Source organism: Kwoniella shandongensis, chromosome 10 (genome assembly GCF_008629635.2).
Source record: "Kwoniella shandongensis chromosome 10, complete sequence".
NCBI classification, from domain to species: domain Eukaryota; kingdom Fungi; phylum Basidiomycota; class Tremellomycetes; order Tremellales; family Cryptococcaceae; genus Kwoniella; species Kwoniella shandongensis.
In genome coordinates this window covers 121,765-136,142 of record NC_089296.1, presented here as the reverse complement: position 1 = coordinate 136,142, position 14,378 = coordinate 121,765, and the positions used below count along the sequence as shown (strand labels likewise).

Below are 14,378 nucleotides of genomic sequence, written 5' to 3'. Positions count from 1 at the left end.
AATACTCCCAATCCCAAACTCACCTCGAGCCCTTTCCCCATCAACTCCTTCGAAAGATGATCTTGAGCGATGGGAAATTGATCCGACTTGTACCTGGACATGCGAGACTGGCGCATCCCGACTCAGTCGAGGGTATCATCCACCAACCGGGCAATCAATGATCTCGATATCGCCTTTCATAAACTCGCAAGACTGTAGAAGACGAAGATGGTGTTCTGGCCAACCGAGAAGGATACGATCTTCGTCAACTCGAACTGCTTTGTGCAGCCGATTCAGAAATACAATCTGCTATACATCGCTTAGTCCGGGACAAAGTGAGGGGTCAAGCGAGATTATTAGGCGAGACTGAGCGGTGTGGCGATAGCGCTTCTGCGTCCACTTCGTTGGAAGGGGGCGACGATACTCATGATATGTCCGGGTCAAGATGGACGAGGGATCCTACCTCTCTACCGTCGAATAACGTTCAGCCTACGACGGGTCTGAGTGATAGGGGAGATACGGATTGGGGAAGGAGTTCCATCCCAACTTCTAGCTTCGCCACAAGTCCAAGCCAAGGGGACGATCCTCCACCACCGTATACATCGCATGTCGAGTTCAACATCCCGGAGTACGGAGTCCAATCGTACTCTTGTCACGATCATGGAAGGGAGGAAAGAGGGAATAGTAATGACTATTGGCTACGTCGAGGTGGTAGAATCGGCAGGAGACGGAGAAGCGAGGCATGGTCAGGGCCACGCCCAGAATCAGGGATATGGACTTCGCACCGCTCAACCGACATCCTGTCGGTATTCGCGACAGGTCCAAGTATAGATCCTACTCTCCATTCTACGTCCAGCTTCCACTCTGATAGTCGGGCAAGTTCCAATTCCGCAACATCGTTAGCTACATCGACATCGACCTCGACATCGACAACGTCGTCGGAATTCGCGGAAACATCGTTCTTCTCGCGCGCGCTGTAAGAATAATCACGGAAAACAGATGTCAAGCTCGTCGAATCATTCCGCCGACGTTTGGAATACACGCTCGACTTGTCCTGAATCGCAGTTCGCTTCGAGTGATCCCACTTCACCTATCACTTCACACTTTGGTTCCTCTATATCTTATGACCCATCTCATACTTCGTATTATGCTTAAATTATCCCTCAAGTACGTACAAACTATTTCAAACTTTGTAGTGTTCGGGTCAATACATGTCCTGTAAGACTGCCTCGTTCTGGTGCGTTTCTTGTTGTACTATTAGAGCCGCCATCTTTATGTGTGTGACGATCATTCGAGAACAGAATTCGCGTACTGTATCAAGGCACCCCATGCATCGTCCTGCTGCATAATCGTCACTCATCCGCATGCAAATGCAAGATACGGAACGCACGATCCCCTATAAAGCCCACCTGCCTAATGATACCTATCCAAGATACTCGACCAACCCCTCGCCTCGGCCAACATGACCGAGCCCTACACACCCTTACTCCATCCTCCTATTCTGCCGAACCATCCCCATATCCCACGTATTGTATAGCCCTGATATCTCATCCATACTCCGATGATAGCAGTGAGAGACGTAGCACCCAGCGTTATGCCCGCTATCAGTCTGACTCTCTGAGCCGGTGAGAGCGAAGATGAAGGTCCGCGAGCGAGTGATGTTGTCCTACACCCATCAATCACAGATGAAAGTTAGCTTTAACCCTTATACACGTGAGGGAACAGAATGTTAACGCACGGATTCAAGGCTACTCTCGTGATGGCAATCCAAAGATTTGACAGAGGTCCAGATCTCGCACTGACCGCCATGGGCGCAGTCAATCCTAATCTTCGACAGTAAACATCCGGCTGGACTTCGTGACGTTGTTGGGCCAGGTCGAGATCTGATTTTGTAGCCACAAAGATCGCAGGGATATGATCTAATGAATATTGTTGCTGATACCACAAATTGTATCAGCAGTCGTTACACACTCATTTTTGATCAATTACGCCGCGACTCACTCTTAGATTTGAGATGTATGAGAACGAGTTCGTGTCGCTGGAGTCGTGAACATAGATGATGATATCTGCCATGTCTAGTTTCTTGCTATTCCGTAATGTTTCTGATTCGTATTTCGAGCCAAACTCTTGCAGCTATGTACGAATCGTTAATATTCGCCTTTCAACCGAATCTTGCTGTCGGACCCAACTCACCACGAGATACTTCTCCACACCCTCCATCTCGACCGAGTTGACCACACTGAGCACTTTCGTAGTAGGCTCGTAACCACCCATGCCATCCTCGCCCCCTCTGAACCCTTTATTGACGAAAGAACGCAGTAAAGAGGTTTTGCCGGACCCTGTGGCACCGAGAACGTAGCACAGGAACACTGATCGTGTGACTTTCCGTTGTCTTCGATCTTGTTTTCGTGGTCGAGTAATATGTAGTGCCGTCGGTGTTGGGAGGTCGGTAGCGGGTGAAGATGAGTACCCGAGACTTCGAGATTGTCAGCTAAATGATCTCTAAGCAGCACACCGTTAAGAACTCACTAGGCAAGATAGTTGAGGGTGGTTCGGTGATCCAGCAACGTTGTCATACTAAACCAAAATCATGTTAGCTTCCTTCCCAGCACTGAGCATAAGACGCAGCTTACCTCCACTGTGCAAGCCAACCCTGCAGTGTCACTCTTCCCATGTCATCCGTGATAGTCGTATCTGGGAAACCCTGTGACAACCATGGGTTGCCCGGTGATGTGGAGAATAGATCATCCAGTTCCGACTGTGACAAAGCGCCGTCTTGATCCTGTTGAGACTGTTAGTGCGGCCGTTTTTCGTCCTGAAACATCGTCGACGTACCTTGTCATATGCTTCGAAGATATCTGTCAAGAATTGATTTCCAAGAGGACTCAGCTCGACGGAGCAGTCATAAGGCACGTCAAATCTACGAGAGCGATCAATACCACCACGGTTGACATGCCTAAAGACCTGCGTACCTCGGTGTCAAGAAGTCTTCTCTCAGATCTAATCCTTCTCCATATCCGAATTTCCTCAACACTGTCCAAGTCGTCTCCATCCGTCCTTGTTGAATGAAAATCGTGTGAAGATACAAGAAACCGAGCTCTGTGATCCCTTCGGCCGGTGGTGAGATATTAGGCGGAGAGTAGTGTAACTGTCCGTAGTTCGGATCTCGGGGTAGGGGTGTAGAAGGAACGGAATAGGAGGGGACGGGAAGGACTAGTGATGGGTCATATGATCGGACGAGCTCGAGAATACCGTCCAGCTCTTGTGATTGTAGTGGTGCCGAGAAGCATTTTTGCTGCGGGGAAACATCGTCAGCTCGAGTACTTCTTCTACTGACCGATCAACTCACTTGGAACTGGTTTAACTCCACGGCATTCAGCAGACCATCTTTGTCCACGTCGGAAATCTTAAAGATCCGCTTCAAAGCTTCCAAACATTTCGGTTTGAGGGTCTACACTCATGTCAGCTTGACTTCGACTCGACCTGATTGAAACACAAGCTCACATGTTCTCGTGAGTCGTAGAGAGGAGCTGTAGGATGAAGGACTGCCTTTTGCGCAAAGTAGAAGACTTCGGATACGTTCAGCGGTAATGAAGCAGAGCATTCAACTACTGTCTCGACTTCCTGTTGAATCAGGACCATATTTGCATCAGCGCGATTGAGTGCCTAACGAGCGATAGTGACTGACCTTGAACTCTCGCATGATAGGTGCTATCTCATCTTCCAATCCTTGATTTGTAACTTCTCCTCCTCTCAAGTCGATTTTGTTCCCAACCAATATGACGGGCACCTGTGAATTGACTATCAGCTGTCCTGTTTTCCATATGAGTCTTCAGGCAGCTTGACGCACATTGATACCTTCACGACGGAATAACGGTAACCAGTATTCTGCCACTCGATCGAAGCTGCTCGGTTCGGAGATGGAATAGACAAGACATATGACGTGTGCTCGAGATAGTTGTGAGAGGAGATGCGGTCTAGATCGGGGATTTGCTAGATACACACAGAGCGACATTAGTGAACATGCGCGAAAGGGTCGGGATGATGAGCTCACATGAAGTGTCCACTATTGATGTTGTGACATTCTCCGGAGTGACCTCTGGCGGTATTGTGACTTCTGGAACGACATGTTGGACCTGCACGACATCACAGCTCATCAGTATATTCTAAGGACCCCTTTCCAAGGGCTACCGGACGAGGACACACGACCACGACTCACGTTGGACACGAATGATTCTTTGATGAGAGACGTGATGATTGACGACTTGCCAACACCGTCTATAGCATTACATATCAGTCAAAATCCTCTTCTTAACGCCCGTCTAGGCTCCCAAGTTATCACACAGCTCTAACCCACCATCACCGACCAATACTATCCTCACAAGATCACGTCGGGGCATCCCGTGAGAGGGTTGCTGAAAAAGTGGAACGAGCGCAGTTGTCCTTTGTATTCTTTCTACCTAACTTCCCAATCGATGCAATGCTAAGATTATCTTGCTCGTACAAAGAACTCGTAGATGATGTCCGCTGAGAGGTTGGTCGCGATGGTGAAGAGATGTTGTTATTGTCTATTTTTGGGATGAGGTTGTGGGATGAACGCGGAAAGTGGTGTATGTGTCTCGTGAAAATGGAATTCAATGAGAAGGATAATAGTATCAGTAGCCAAACAATTTGATCCCGTTTCAACGCAACACACAATCACAACGGCATGAATGGAAGATTGAACGACGCGGTCACTCGGTGGCAACAATAACCCTCGATGCATGTCAGTGGTCATTTTCATTGGGCATATCACATATAATCTCAAGTACATCTATAACAACAGGACCGAATCCACAGCAATGACGTCCAACGCACGTCCATCCTCCGTCAGAGGTCTTTACAGTAAGTCTCTTGAAACGCCCTTTCTCGTCCTCTCGCTAAACGTTCCCCCATCATCATAGCTCCTCCTGCCGAAGAATGGGTCTTTCTCCCACCTACCGTCAACCCACCGACTTCTTCACCCTCACCTACTCCTTCCCACCTCCCATCTCACTTCACACCCTCTGTCTCGTCGGTGGAGAACGATGACAATCTCGCACTTCCGATGATGGGGAGACCGTTCAATCTCTTCCTTTCGGAATACCTTACAACGGCATTGGGGATGCCGTTCGAAGTGGGAAAGACGTTGTTGCAGGTCGAGTATAGACCTAGGAAGAGATACGCGCCGGCTGAGGAGGAGGCTCTCGTGGCTGAGGAAGAGAAGATAGTTGCGGAAGAGGATGAGGTGAGGTCCTGCTCGATATCTTTGTTGTCGATAAACATCACTGACGATCCCCACAGCTAAGTAACCCAGAAGAAGCGGATATGTATTTCACAGATCGACTAGCTCAACCCCCTTCGACGCTTGTTCCTCCTCCCGAGGCTTCAACACTCGCATCAACCGATGCGTCTGGCTATCTTCCTGATCGTGAGTCTTTGCTGTGATACCCTCCCTAGATCTATAAGGCTGATTTGTCGCAAATCATAGTTCACCCGTCTTGGCTGCTCAAAGATGACCCCGAAGTATCTCGAGGTAATGGGGTATGGGGTGTGATCCGACGTATCCGATACACCCATTCTGAGGGATTACCAGCACTTTGGAAATCGCAACTCGTCTCTACACTCCATTCTTTCCTCTCGAACCTCCTTCAACCGTCCATTCACGGTTTCCTCTTACTCCTCACCCCTTCCTCGCCTGTCAGTCTTGACATCTCCTTAACGGCGTTGCCCAACCCCGCTCTTCCACTGGGTATGCAGGTAGCATCACACCTACTCACTCATCTCGTTCTCAGTCCGCTTGAGACCATCCGAACGAGACTTATCGTCTTGCCCGCTTCGCATCCATCCACACCGAGTAGCGTCACCATCTTCCGACAGATGATCCAGGAAGAAGGAGGTTTTGCCTCTTTGTACTTGCATCCGAACGTACTCATCCCAGCTGTGCTCGAACACACCATCCGACCTCTTCTCACTCTTTCCATCCCCATTCTCCTCGAAAGACAATTCGGCATCTCACCGGACGTTTCTCCTATCACCTACTCGCTCGCAGACCTTTCGCTAGGATTGGGATCGCTCTTAATCCTCTTACCAATCGAGACGGTTCGACGTCGTTTACAACTCCAATCGCGAGCACCGGGAGGTGGGAAACGTCTCAAGTCCGTCGTCAAGCTCAGAGAGAGGGATTATGTAGGAGTTGTAGAGGCCATGTGGAGGATCGTGACGGAAGAAACGGGAGTGAGAAGGAGAAGAGTCATGACGGAGAAGGATGAAGGAGGTCTGTTCGCGGGTATTCGACAATTGTACAGAGGGGTGAGTAACCATATCTTTTTATATCTCCGTTTCGCTTCAATCCCGGTCATCAATCTTATCCCTGTTCTTTCGTGCTTCTGCTGATTCTTCTGGATTTACAGTTCGGAATGGCAGCTACGGCACACGTCACAGTCTTCGGTCTTGGTCTTGTCAGTGCTACGTTGTCAGGCAACGACGGAGGATGGAAGGAGATTTGATTGGTTGTACGAGATCGGTGTTTGCTATACTGCAGACAGCAGACGGCGGTCATGCATAGTCATACTGCTCATCGACTGCTCGCACCCCATACTAATTACATCTTCCCTTTCCCGACCTCTTATAATTATCAACCTCAAAATCCCCGACGAAGACCTGCGAACGGAAGTCGAGGCAAGAGACTTCGGCCCGTTACCGAGGGCATACTGACACAATTGGGAAGATGAGCTGTTCGAACTATATTTTGGTGCAACACCTGGTCTAGGATTCACTTACAAAGTAACCGGGAAGAAAGCGCACATCAGTGATTCGCCCTCTAACCCATCAGTCATATTGAAAGTAAGTTGATCGAATCGCTTAGCGTGAAGTGGGATGAGTGATCAGCTTCACTCTGACTACTCTAAATAAACCACAGCAATTTCGACAGCGACATTGACAATGTACTGTACTCACCTCGTTTACTGTCACGAATTCATATGTAAACGTCGAACTTTCTTGAGCTACGATCGGACAAGTCGTATATTTACATCCGTCCTACATAAACGCAATGGGATCAGCTATCGCAATCGACCACGGTGACACCAGCGTAGACTCACAAATGATTGACCTGGATAAGGGAATCTCTCGCTTCCTTCGGAAGATGTCCTATCTCTCGCTGAGAGATTGGATCGAGGCTGCGTAGCGTTAAGCGGCGAGACGTAAGTCAGAGTGATCGTATAGTTACTATGAATAGTTTCACTTATCAGCTCCTGTACCTTTGTTTGAGTTTGGCTCGCTTCGAGTTGGAAGAGATCGAATCACAGCCGCTGCGGTAAGTACTCGTACTCACTTGCCAGCGTGGAAGTGACACGGATCATTTATCGTCCCCTTCCCACCTTCACATGGAAGTACTGTGATTTCAGTCACTGTGCCAAGTGTATCCGCACAATGTTTATATCTAATCTTCTTCTCTTTCTTCTCCTTAACAGCGCTATCGTTATCGCCTGGACTGGAAGAAGGGGTTGAAAGTGCTTCTGCGGTGGCAGTGGCTGTGGCTGTCGATGTGGATATGGATGTGCTTGCTGATGACGTTACACTTCTAAACTCTGTCGTGGAGACAGCACTGGAAGTTGATGATGTCGGACTAGGTATAGCAGCGATTGTCTGCCAACCATCTTGAGCTGTGGTCTCTGCTGACGTGGGAGAAGCAGTAGGTGGCGGAGTCCACCATACTGTCGTAGTTGACACACCGCCAGCTCCACTACCAGACGAAGCAGTGGCCGTAGCCGTGGCAGTGGCTGTTACACCACCCGTCGGGAGCACGGTATCGAAAGCCGTGAGAGACGGACTAGGTCCAGCAGTGGAAGTTGGTATACTCCATTCTCCCTCTGAAGCTGTCACTTCTTCCCACGCAGTATCACTCGTCGTGAGAGAAGGTAAGTCCAAACTATCCCCTGGGGGTATTATACTTCCCGTCGGGAAAGAAGTAGGGTTCGACATCCACACTGTCGTCGTTGCTAGTACGCCATCAACAGCGTCCGCTGCTTGATATTCTTGTTGGGTAGGAGATGCCATCGGTGTGGGCGTGGGCGTGGGAGTGGGAGTGGTGACACCGACGTCGGAAAGGACGTTATCGATCAACGATAAAGGGATTGTATCGATTGCCCATATACCTTGTCCTTGTCCTTGGTCTTGAGCAGGAGTAACGTTGGAAAGAGCAAGTGTCGTACCGCCACTTGTCGGCGTCTGGGTTGGGGTGATAGTTGATGGAGAGACAAAGTCCATCTTTGTGGCTCCTGCCATTGCAGCTGTTGATGTTGAAGCGAGAGCTGGGGGTAGATCAAGTGTGTGAACCGAGGCAGCACGAGCATGGAGGAAAGGCATAGGTCGACGAGGGGCCGCCAGTGTCGTTGCTAGCAAAGGAAGAAGAGCGAGGAGAGCTGTGGCGTGCATCGTGGTGAAGATCTATTGACTGTTTTGGTTCAAGCTTTTTTTCTTCTGCTGTGCGGTTGTCGCTTTGTTAAATATTGAGTTTGCAGGACGTAAGTTGGGGAAGACCGAAGAAGGAGGATTTGGAGACCGATCAACGGTTGAGCCACGATAGTCACCTGGACGTAAGTTGAGATTGACAAGGGATAGAAGAGGAGGGTATCAAACCCTTTTGTGTGATCAAGTGAGCAAGAATTATTTGATAGAGAGGGAAGATATGCATTCCATACAGACAACTCTGCTGATATACTGTTCTTGAAAGACCTAATGGGATTTGCAAGGAATCGTGTGCTATAATCACAAGCGGTATGTTTCGGTGCGAGTCGGAATACGAGAAGAAGAGACATTTGTGTCTCAGTCTATAGACATTCCTCAGGCTGAATTGCCATTCTATTCCGTCATCCATCGCGTTCTGGACTGTGTCAAAGCGAACTTACTTCTAATCTCATACTTGCATCCGACTGACTGACGATCCCGTGCACATGTCACAGCGACCGATGTAGCTCGCTCGGATATGTGCGACATGGCTCGGCAATGAAATCCTCAAAGACAACGGAATCTATATAGTAGACATACACAATGCATAGACTTCTGACATATCGCTCCCTTCTTCCATATATCTACAGGTACTTCATCTCAACTACCTCCTTACGTGAACCTCTGCACGACCACCGCGTTCTGCAACTTGGCTCCTTCAATAGTCTCGCTAAGGTCGGACAATTCGCGACTGGGGAAAGTGGTTTGGAGCACAAAGGCTCTCGAGCTGGGTCGTGCGCTACTCGTGGAACAGTATCAGTAACAGGCTATTCCTTTCATTCCTCGCGACTCACGCCGAGACGTAGCTCCTCAAGTCGGCGACGGTGTGCGTAAGGTTAACCTTGGCAACGAGCCTAGAGTCAACGTCAGTAAAACCGTCACAGATAGACTAGAGCTCGAACGCACCTCGTTCCATCACCCAATCTCAATTGCACATTCGTCGTAGGCTTACTCTCGTCCACCTCAAACTTGTTTGGTCCACTTGCCGTAGGCGTAGCAGCACCACTACTGCTCGATCCACCGACCAAAATCCCCTGCGGCAGACCACCAGGCATAGGAACGGGACTTCCCTGCACTTCCGGAGTGAGCGATCCCAACCTATTTCCTGAGCCCTCGAATGCCTTCATCGGTTTCTTGGGTGGTGCTTGGTATTCCTCCTTCCTTCTTTGGGCAACTTCGACGTTCAATCGTTGGTTGTAGTTGACTCCAAAGACGCTGGGTGGGGCTCGACCCGCTTCGATCGCTTGTAAGAGTCGTTGGTTTTGAGGATCTTCGTATGGCATCAGAGGACCGTCTTCAATCGAGAATCCGTTTCGCCAGAATGTCAAGCGACGGGTTTGAACAGTTCCATCGTCTTCGTCGTCATCATCCTCATCGTCGTCGCCGTGCTGAGCACCAGTACCAGCTGCTCCAGCTCCGGCACCACCACGCAACCCGGCAAGAAGTTGATCCATGATGTTGGGAGTAACGGCGGAGATGCTAGGACCTCCAGCGGGAGGAGCAGGGGCACCCCCAGCAGCTGGCACTTCGCTGGAAGGCGCGTCGTCCGAACCTAGAGTATGACCAGCTCCGCCGAAAGCACTAGATGAGCCTTGAGCACGAGCTTGACCAGCAGAAGGAGGGGCGGGGGCATTTCGACCAGCCATACGGAGGATGTTGTCGACGATCGAGTTGCCTTGACGAGGTGCGGCGTCCGGGTTCTGGACTGCTAAGCCACTACGCATACCATATTCTCAGCTCGCAGTCACCAAAAATGACCGTCAATTAACTCACCTTTGTCCACCGGCATAAAACTCCTCAGGCTCATCATCGTCCCCACCATGACCATGACCATCATCCTCGTCGTCATTACTCTCCCTAATCCGCCCCTCCCTCTTCTGAGGCTTACCCCAACCAGCAGGAAGTGTATCGTTGACCAACTCTCCATTGAGGTTTCGAACACCTCCAGTAGCGGGTGGCTGTTGGGATCGATCTTCAGCCATGGTGGTATCTTGGTCTATGAAGTCGTCAATAGCGTCGTCGTCGTCTTCGTCGTTATGGGTTGGTTGACCGGGAGCTGCAGCGGTTTGGGCAGCGTAGAATTCTTCAATCGCACCCTAGAGCGGTGGGTCATGATATTAGCTCTGCGAGATCTAGTTCTATCAAGTTTAAAAGCTGAGATAGGTGAAAATGAAGCCGGGACTCACTTCTAAGGTGGTTCCTGCTTCCAGAAAGTGTAACGCGTCTTCGTGACTGGCTTGAGTGATAGCTACAAATTGCTCTACGTCTGGATGAGGAAGAATTTCAGCTTGATCTGAACCATCAAATGGTTGAATACGCAGCTGATATCGCGGTACTTACCTTCCTGAGTTGGTTTGAGCCCTGGCATATCGTTCGAAGAGGAAGTAGAACACGAAGGAGCAATGGAGGCAAGTGAAGTATCGATTCATCAACGGTGACGCAGCGAGAGCCTCCCTCCACCTCAATCTGGGTGATAGGCATGCGATGAGAGGATTTGCCACTCGGCTCGCCTAACCCTACAACGTTTTCTGGATTTTTGTTTCTTTTGCCTCTCATCGTCTGGAAATAAACCTATATCACATTGTCCTTCTCCTCAACCGCCATTGTTACGTCTTTTTTACACGTTACACGTCTCAAGGAAGTCATGTCCGAGCCACCTTCCAAGCGATCTAAAACTTCACCTCCTGGCACGTCCGTTCCTCCCGAGAACAACCCATACTTGTACGTATTTCGCCCTTCCAGATCTGCTGCTCCTAGCGCGATCGAGACTGATCTTTCTGGATTTTGATTTACAGGGCTCACCGAAATATGAGCAACGGTGCTTCCTCCTCTTCGAACGGATATGCGACCGGCGCCAATGGTGCTAGCGGTGGAGCGGTTGGGAAGGTTGAGAACCCTCTGAATGGGTTGGTACCTCGTAAAGTTACAGTTGATCAAGCCAAAGCCATCCTGGTGAGCTGAGCGCTGTCGTGTATTTTGGATCTGTATCGAGCTGACATCGTTCCTCGCTGTGTAGGACGGCGATATCAACCCTTTCAAAGGTCTCGCTCCTTTCTCGGCCAACTACCGAAAGATCCTCGAACAACGTAAAGGTCTTCCGGTCTACCAGAAAATGCAAGAATTCCTCACAGTCTTCTCCGCCAACCAAATCACTGTCATGGAAGGTCAGACTGGTTCAGGAAAGACAACGCAGATTCCTCAGTTTGTGTGTTATTCGGATTTGCCGATGTTGAGAGGGAAGATGGTGGCTTGTACTCAACCTAGAAGAGTAGCTGCTATGAGTGTTGCAAAGCGTGTAGCGGATGAGATGGATGGTGAGTCAGCTTCCTCTACTTCGTCGTACAGAGATGATCAAGCTGATCACCACTCATACCCTAGTTCAACTGGGCAAACAAGTTGGTTACTCAATCCGATTCGAGGATATGACAGAACAAGGGACGACTTTCCTCAAGTACATGACGGATGGTATGCTGTTGAGAGAGGCCATGAACGATCCGTTATTGGAACGATATTCGACCGTCATCCTCGATGAGGCGCACGAGAGAACACTAGCAACTGATATTCTTATGGGTCTGCTCAAAGATGTACGTGTCAAATCTATCTCACACCCCTGACATGGTGCTTACGGCCCCTTGCAGATCGCCAAACGTCGACCCGATCTCAAGATCATCGTCATGTCCGCTACTCTCGATGTCGCCAAATTCCAGAAATACTTCGGAGAAGGTATCGCCACTTCCGGTATCGCTCCCGTTGTCAAAGTGTCCGGTCGTACTTTCCCCGTCGAGACCTTCTTCACGCAAGAACCGGAAACCGACTACGTTGAAGCTGCCATCCGAACGGTCTTGTTCATCCACCAAGCAGAAGATGAAGGAGATGTGTTACTGTTCTTGACTGGTGAAGAGGAGATCGAAGATGCGTGCAGGAAGATCAGAGCGGAAGGAGAAGAACTGGCGAATAAGGGGATGGCTGGACCGATACTCGTCGTACCTCTCTACTCTTCCTTGCCTCCTCATCAACAGCAACGTATTTTCGACCCTGCACCACCAGCGCGAAAGGACGGCCTTCCCGGTCGAAAAGTCGTTGTGTCCACCAACATTGCCGAAACATCCCTTACCATCGACGGTATCGTCTACGTCGTCGATCCAGGATTCTGCAAGCAGAAGGTGTACAACCCCCGAATCCGAGTGGAGAGTCTGCTCGTCTCGCCCATCTCAAAGGCATCGGCGATGCAAAGAGCTGGTCGTGCTGGTCGTACACGACCTGGAAAATGTTTCAGACTGTATACCGAGAGGGACTTTGTCAAGGAGTTGGAGGAACAGACACACCCTGAGATCTTGAGAAGCAACCTGGCGAACACAGTCTTGGAGTTGATCAAATTGGGTATCAAGGATTTGGTCCACTTCGATTATATGGGTAAGTGCAGCTTCCCAATCTGTTGTTCAACACCATAAGCTGACATTATTCCTAGATGCTCCTGCGCCCGAGACTATCATGCGAGCTTTGGAGTTGCTGCATTACCTTGCCGCGTTGGACGATGAGGGTAACCTTACACCTCTGGGTGAGATCATGGCAGAGTTCCCCCTGGATCCTCAGGTAGGTTTCAACCTCCACCTTCCTCCCCACGACGGACCGCTGACCCATTCGGACACTAATAGCTTGCCAAAATGCTTATTGTCTCTCCCGAGTTTGGCTGTTCGAACGAAATCCTCTCTCTCACTGCTATGCTTTCCGTTCCCAACGTCTTCATGCGACCCGCTTCCCAACGAAAAGAGGCCGATCTCGCCAAAGCGCAATTCACCCATCCCGACGGCGACCATCTCACCCTCCTTAACGTCTACCACGCATACAAGTCTAACGAGGGCGATGCCAAGACATGGTGTTGGCAGAACTATCTCAACCAACGTTCTTTGGCGCAAGCTGATAATGTTAGGACTCAATTGAAGAGAGCGATGGAGAAGCATGATTTGGAGTTGTGTAGCACTGCATGGGAAGATAGGAACTACTGGAACAATATCAGACAGGCTTTGTCATGTGGTTTCTTCATGCAAGTCGCGCACAAGGAGGGAGAGAAGGGTGGTTATATGACAGTGAAGGACAACCAGGTGAGTCTGCGCTCGTCTTTCCTTCTCGTTATACAGCGCGAGGATGAGTTGCTGACTCTGGTGATCTAGGTTGTCCGACTTCACTTGTCATGTGGACTGGACACCACCCCAGAATGGGTCATCTACAACGAATTCGTACTCACCACCGCTAACGTGAGCTACAACAAACATCTTATGTCACAAAGAACCTGAGTTTGCTGACGATTGTATATACAGTTCATAAGAACCGTGACGGAAGTTCGACCTGAATGGTTGATGGAGTACGCTCCACAATATTTCGACCCCACCACATTCCCAGAGAACAGCGAGACCAGAAGAGCTTTACAACGAGTCTTGGACAAGGTGAGTTTCGAACGTTGATGTCCGAGAGCAGAGTAGTTGGCTGATGCTGGGTCATGCTCTTAGAAAACTGGTAAATACGGTGGCGCGTCTGGATCAGGTGTAGATTTGAAAAAGAAGAAGAAGAAGAGAAAGGCAGAGTAGGCTTAGCCAGTGGAGAAGGGGCTGCGTGTCGAGGTTGTGATTGTCCCGGGATTTGTCTAGATTTGTGATGTAGAGTGATACATATCTTTCATCCACTATTGGTTTTCCCTTCGCTCTGGTGGATAGAACGCGGCGCTGCGCTGAGTTGTGTCGGAGTACAAGCTGGAACTCAGAATCACTGATAGCACACCCAGGCATGAAATAAATAGCAGTATAGCAGTGCATAGGACACTCCAGTACGATACAATCCGCACCTGGACCAGCTTGACCCTTCACACTAGTCTA

At 49.8% G+C, this 14,378-nt stretch overlaps 6 protein-coding genes across 6 annotated transcripts; 3 read left to right on the top strand and 3 right to left on the bottom strand.

The window, feature by feature from the left end:
- Positions 1-56: 56 nt before the first annotated feature.
- CI109_105460 (uncharacterized protein) lies at positions 57-959 on the top strand (the record flags this gene model as incomplete). The annotated part of the gene is made up of 2 exons (XM_032003359.1): positions 57-132; positions 199-959. The coding sequence occupies 2 exons, from the start codon at positions 57-59 to the stop codon at positions 957-959; spliced, it is 837 nt and encodes a 278-aa protein (XP_031862217.1).
- Positions 960-1,452: 493 nt separating this feature from the next.
- CI109_105459 (mitochondrial Rho GTPase 1) lies at positions 1,453-4,379 on the bottom strand (the record flags this gene model as incomplete). The annotated part of the gene is made up of 15 exons (XM_032003358.1): positions 1,453-1,645; positions 1,718-1,914; positions 1,981-2,112; positions 2,173-2,455; positions 2,509-2,556; positions 2,613-2,761; positions 2,815-2,899; positions 2,952-3,274; positions 3,329-3,430; positions 3,484-3,603; positions 3,668-3,769; positions 3,830-3,972; positions 4,034-4,115; positions 4,199-4,257; positions 4,337-4,379. The coding sequence occupies 15 exons, from the start codon at positions 4,377-4,379 to the stop codon at positions 1,453-1,455; spliced, it is 2,061 nt and encodes a 686-aa protein (XP_031862216.1).
- Positions 4,380-4,820: 441 nt separating this feature from the next.
- On the top strand, positions 4,821-6,506 carry CI109_105458 (uncharacterized protein; the record flags this gene model as incomplete). Its single annotated transcript, XM_032003357.1, has 5 exons — positions 4,821-4,863; positions 4,923-5,245; positions 5,302-5,428; positions 5,489-6,309; positions 6,411-6,506. 5 exons carry the CDS (start codon positions 4,821-4,823, stop codon positions 6,504-6,506), a joined length of 1,410 nt encoding a protein of 469 aa, XP_031862215.1.
- A 134-nt stretch (positions 6,507-6,640) lies between these two features.
- On the bottom strand, positions 6,641-8,436 carry CI109_105457 (uncharacterized protein; the record flags this gene model as incomplete). The annotated part of the gene is made up of 5 exons (XM_032003356.1): positions 6,641-6,710; positions 6,781-6,860; positions 6,958-7,038; positions 7,101-7,227; positions 7,334-8,436. The coding sequence occupies 5 exons, from the start codon at positions 8,434-8,436 to the stop codon at positions 6,641-6,643; spliced, it is 1,461 nt and encodes a 486-aa protein (XP_031862214.1).
- A 684-nt stretch (positions 8,437-9,120) lies between these two features.
- CI109_105456 (uncharacterized protein) lies at positions 9,121-10,876 on the bottom strand (the record flags this gene model as incomplete). Its single annotated transcript, XM_032003355.1, has 6 exons — positions 9,121-9,247; positions 9,303-9,362; positions 9,415-10,224; positions 10,282-10,604; positions 10,695-10,774; positions 10,849-10,876. 6 exons carry the CDS (start codon positions 10,874-10,876, stop codon positions 9,121-9,123), a joined length of 1,428 nt encoding a protein of 475 aa, XP_031862213.1.
- Positions 10,877-11,152: 276 nt separating this feature from the next.
- On the top strand, positions 11,153-14,093 carry CI109_105455 (uncharacterized protein; the record flags this gene model as incomplete). Its single annotated transcript, XM_032003354.1, has 10 exons — positions 11,153-11,229; positions 11,304-11,460; positions 11,525-11,822; positions 11,887-12,092; positions 12,147-12,921; positions 12,977-13,101; positions 13,164-13,610; positions 13,680-13,763; positions 13,827-13,952; positions 14,016-14,093. The coding sequence occupies 10 exons, from the start codon at positions 11,153-11,155 to the stop codon at positions 14,091-14,093; spliced, it is 2,373 nt and encodes a 790-aa protein (XP_031862212.1).
- Positions 14,094-14,378: the final 285 nt, after the last annotated feature.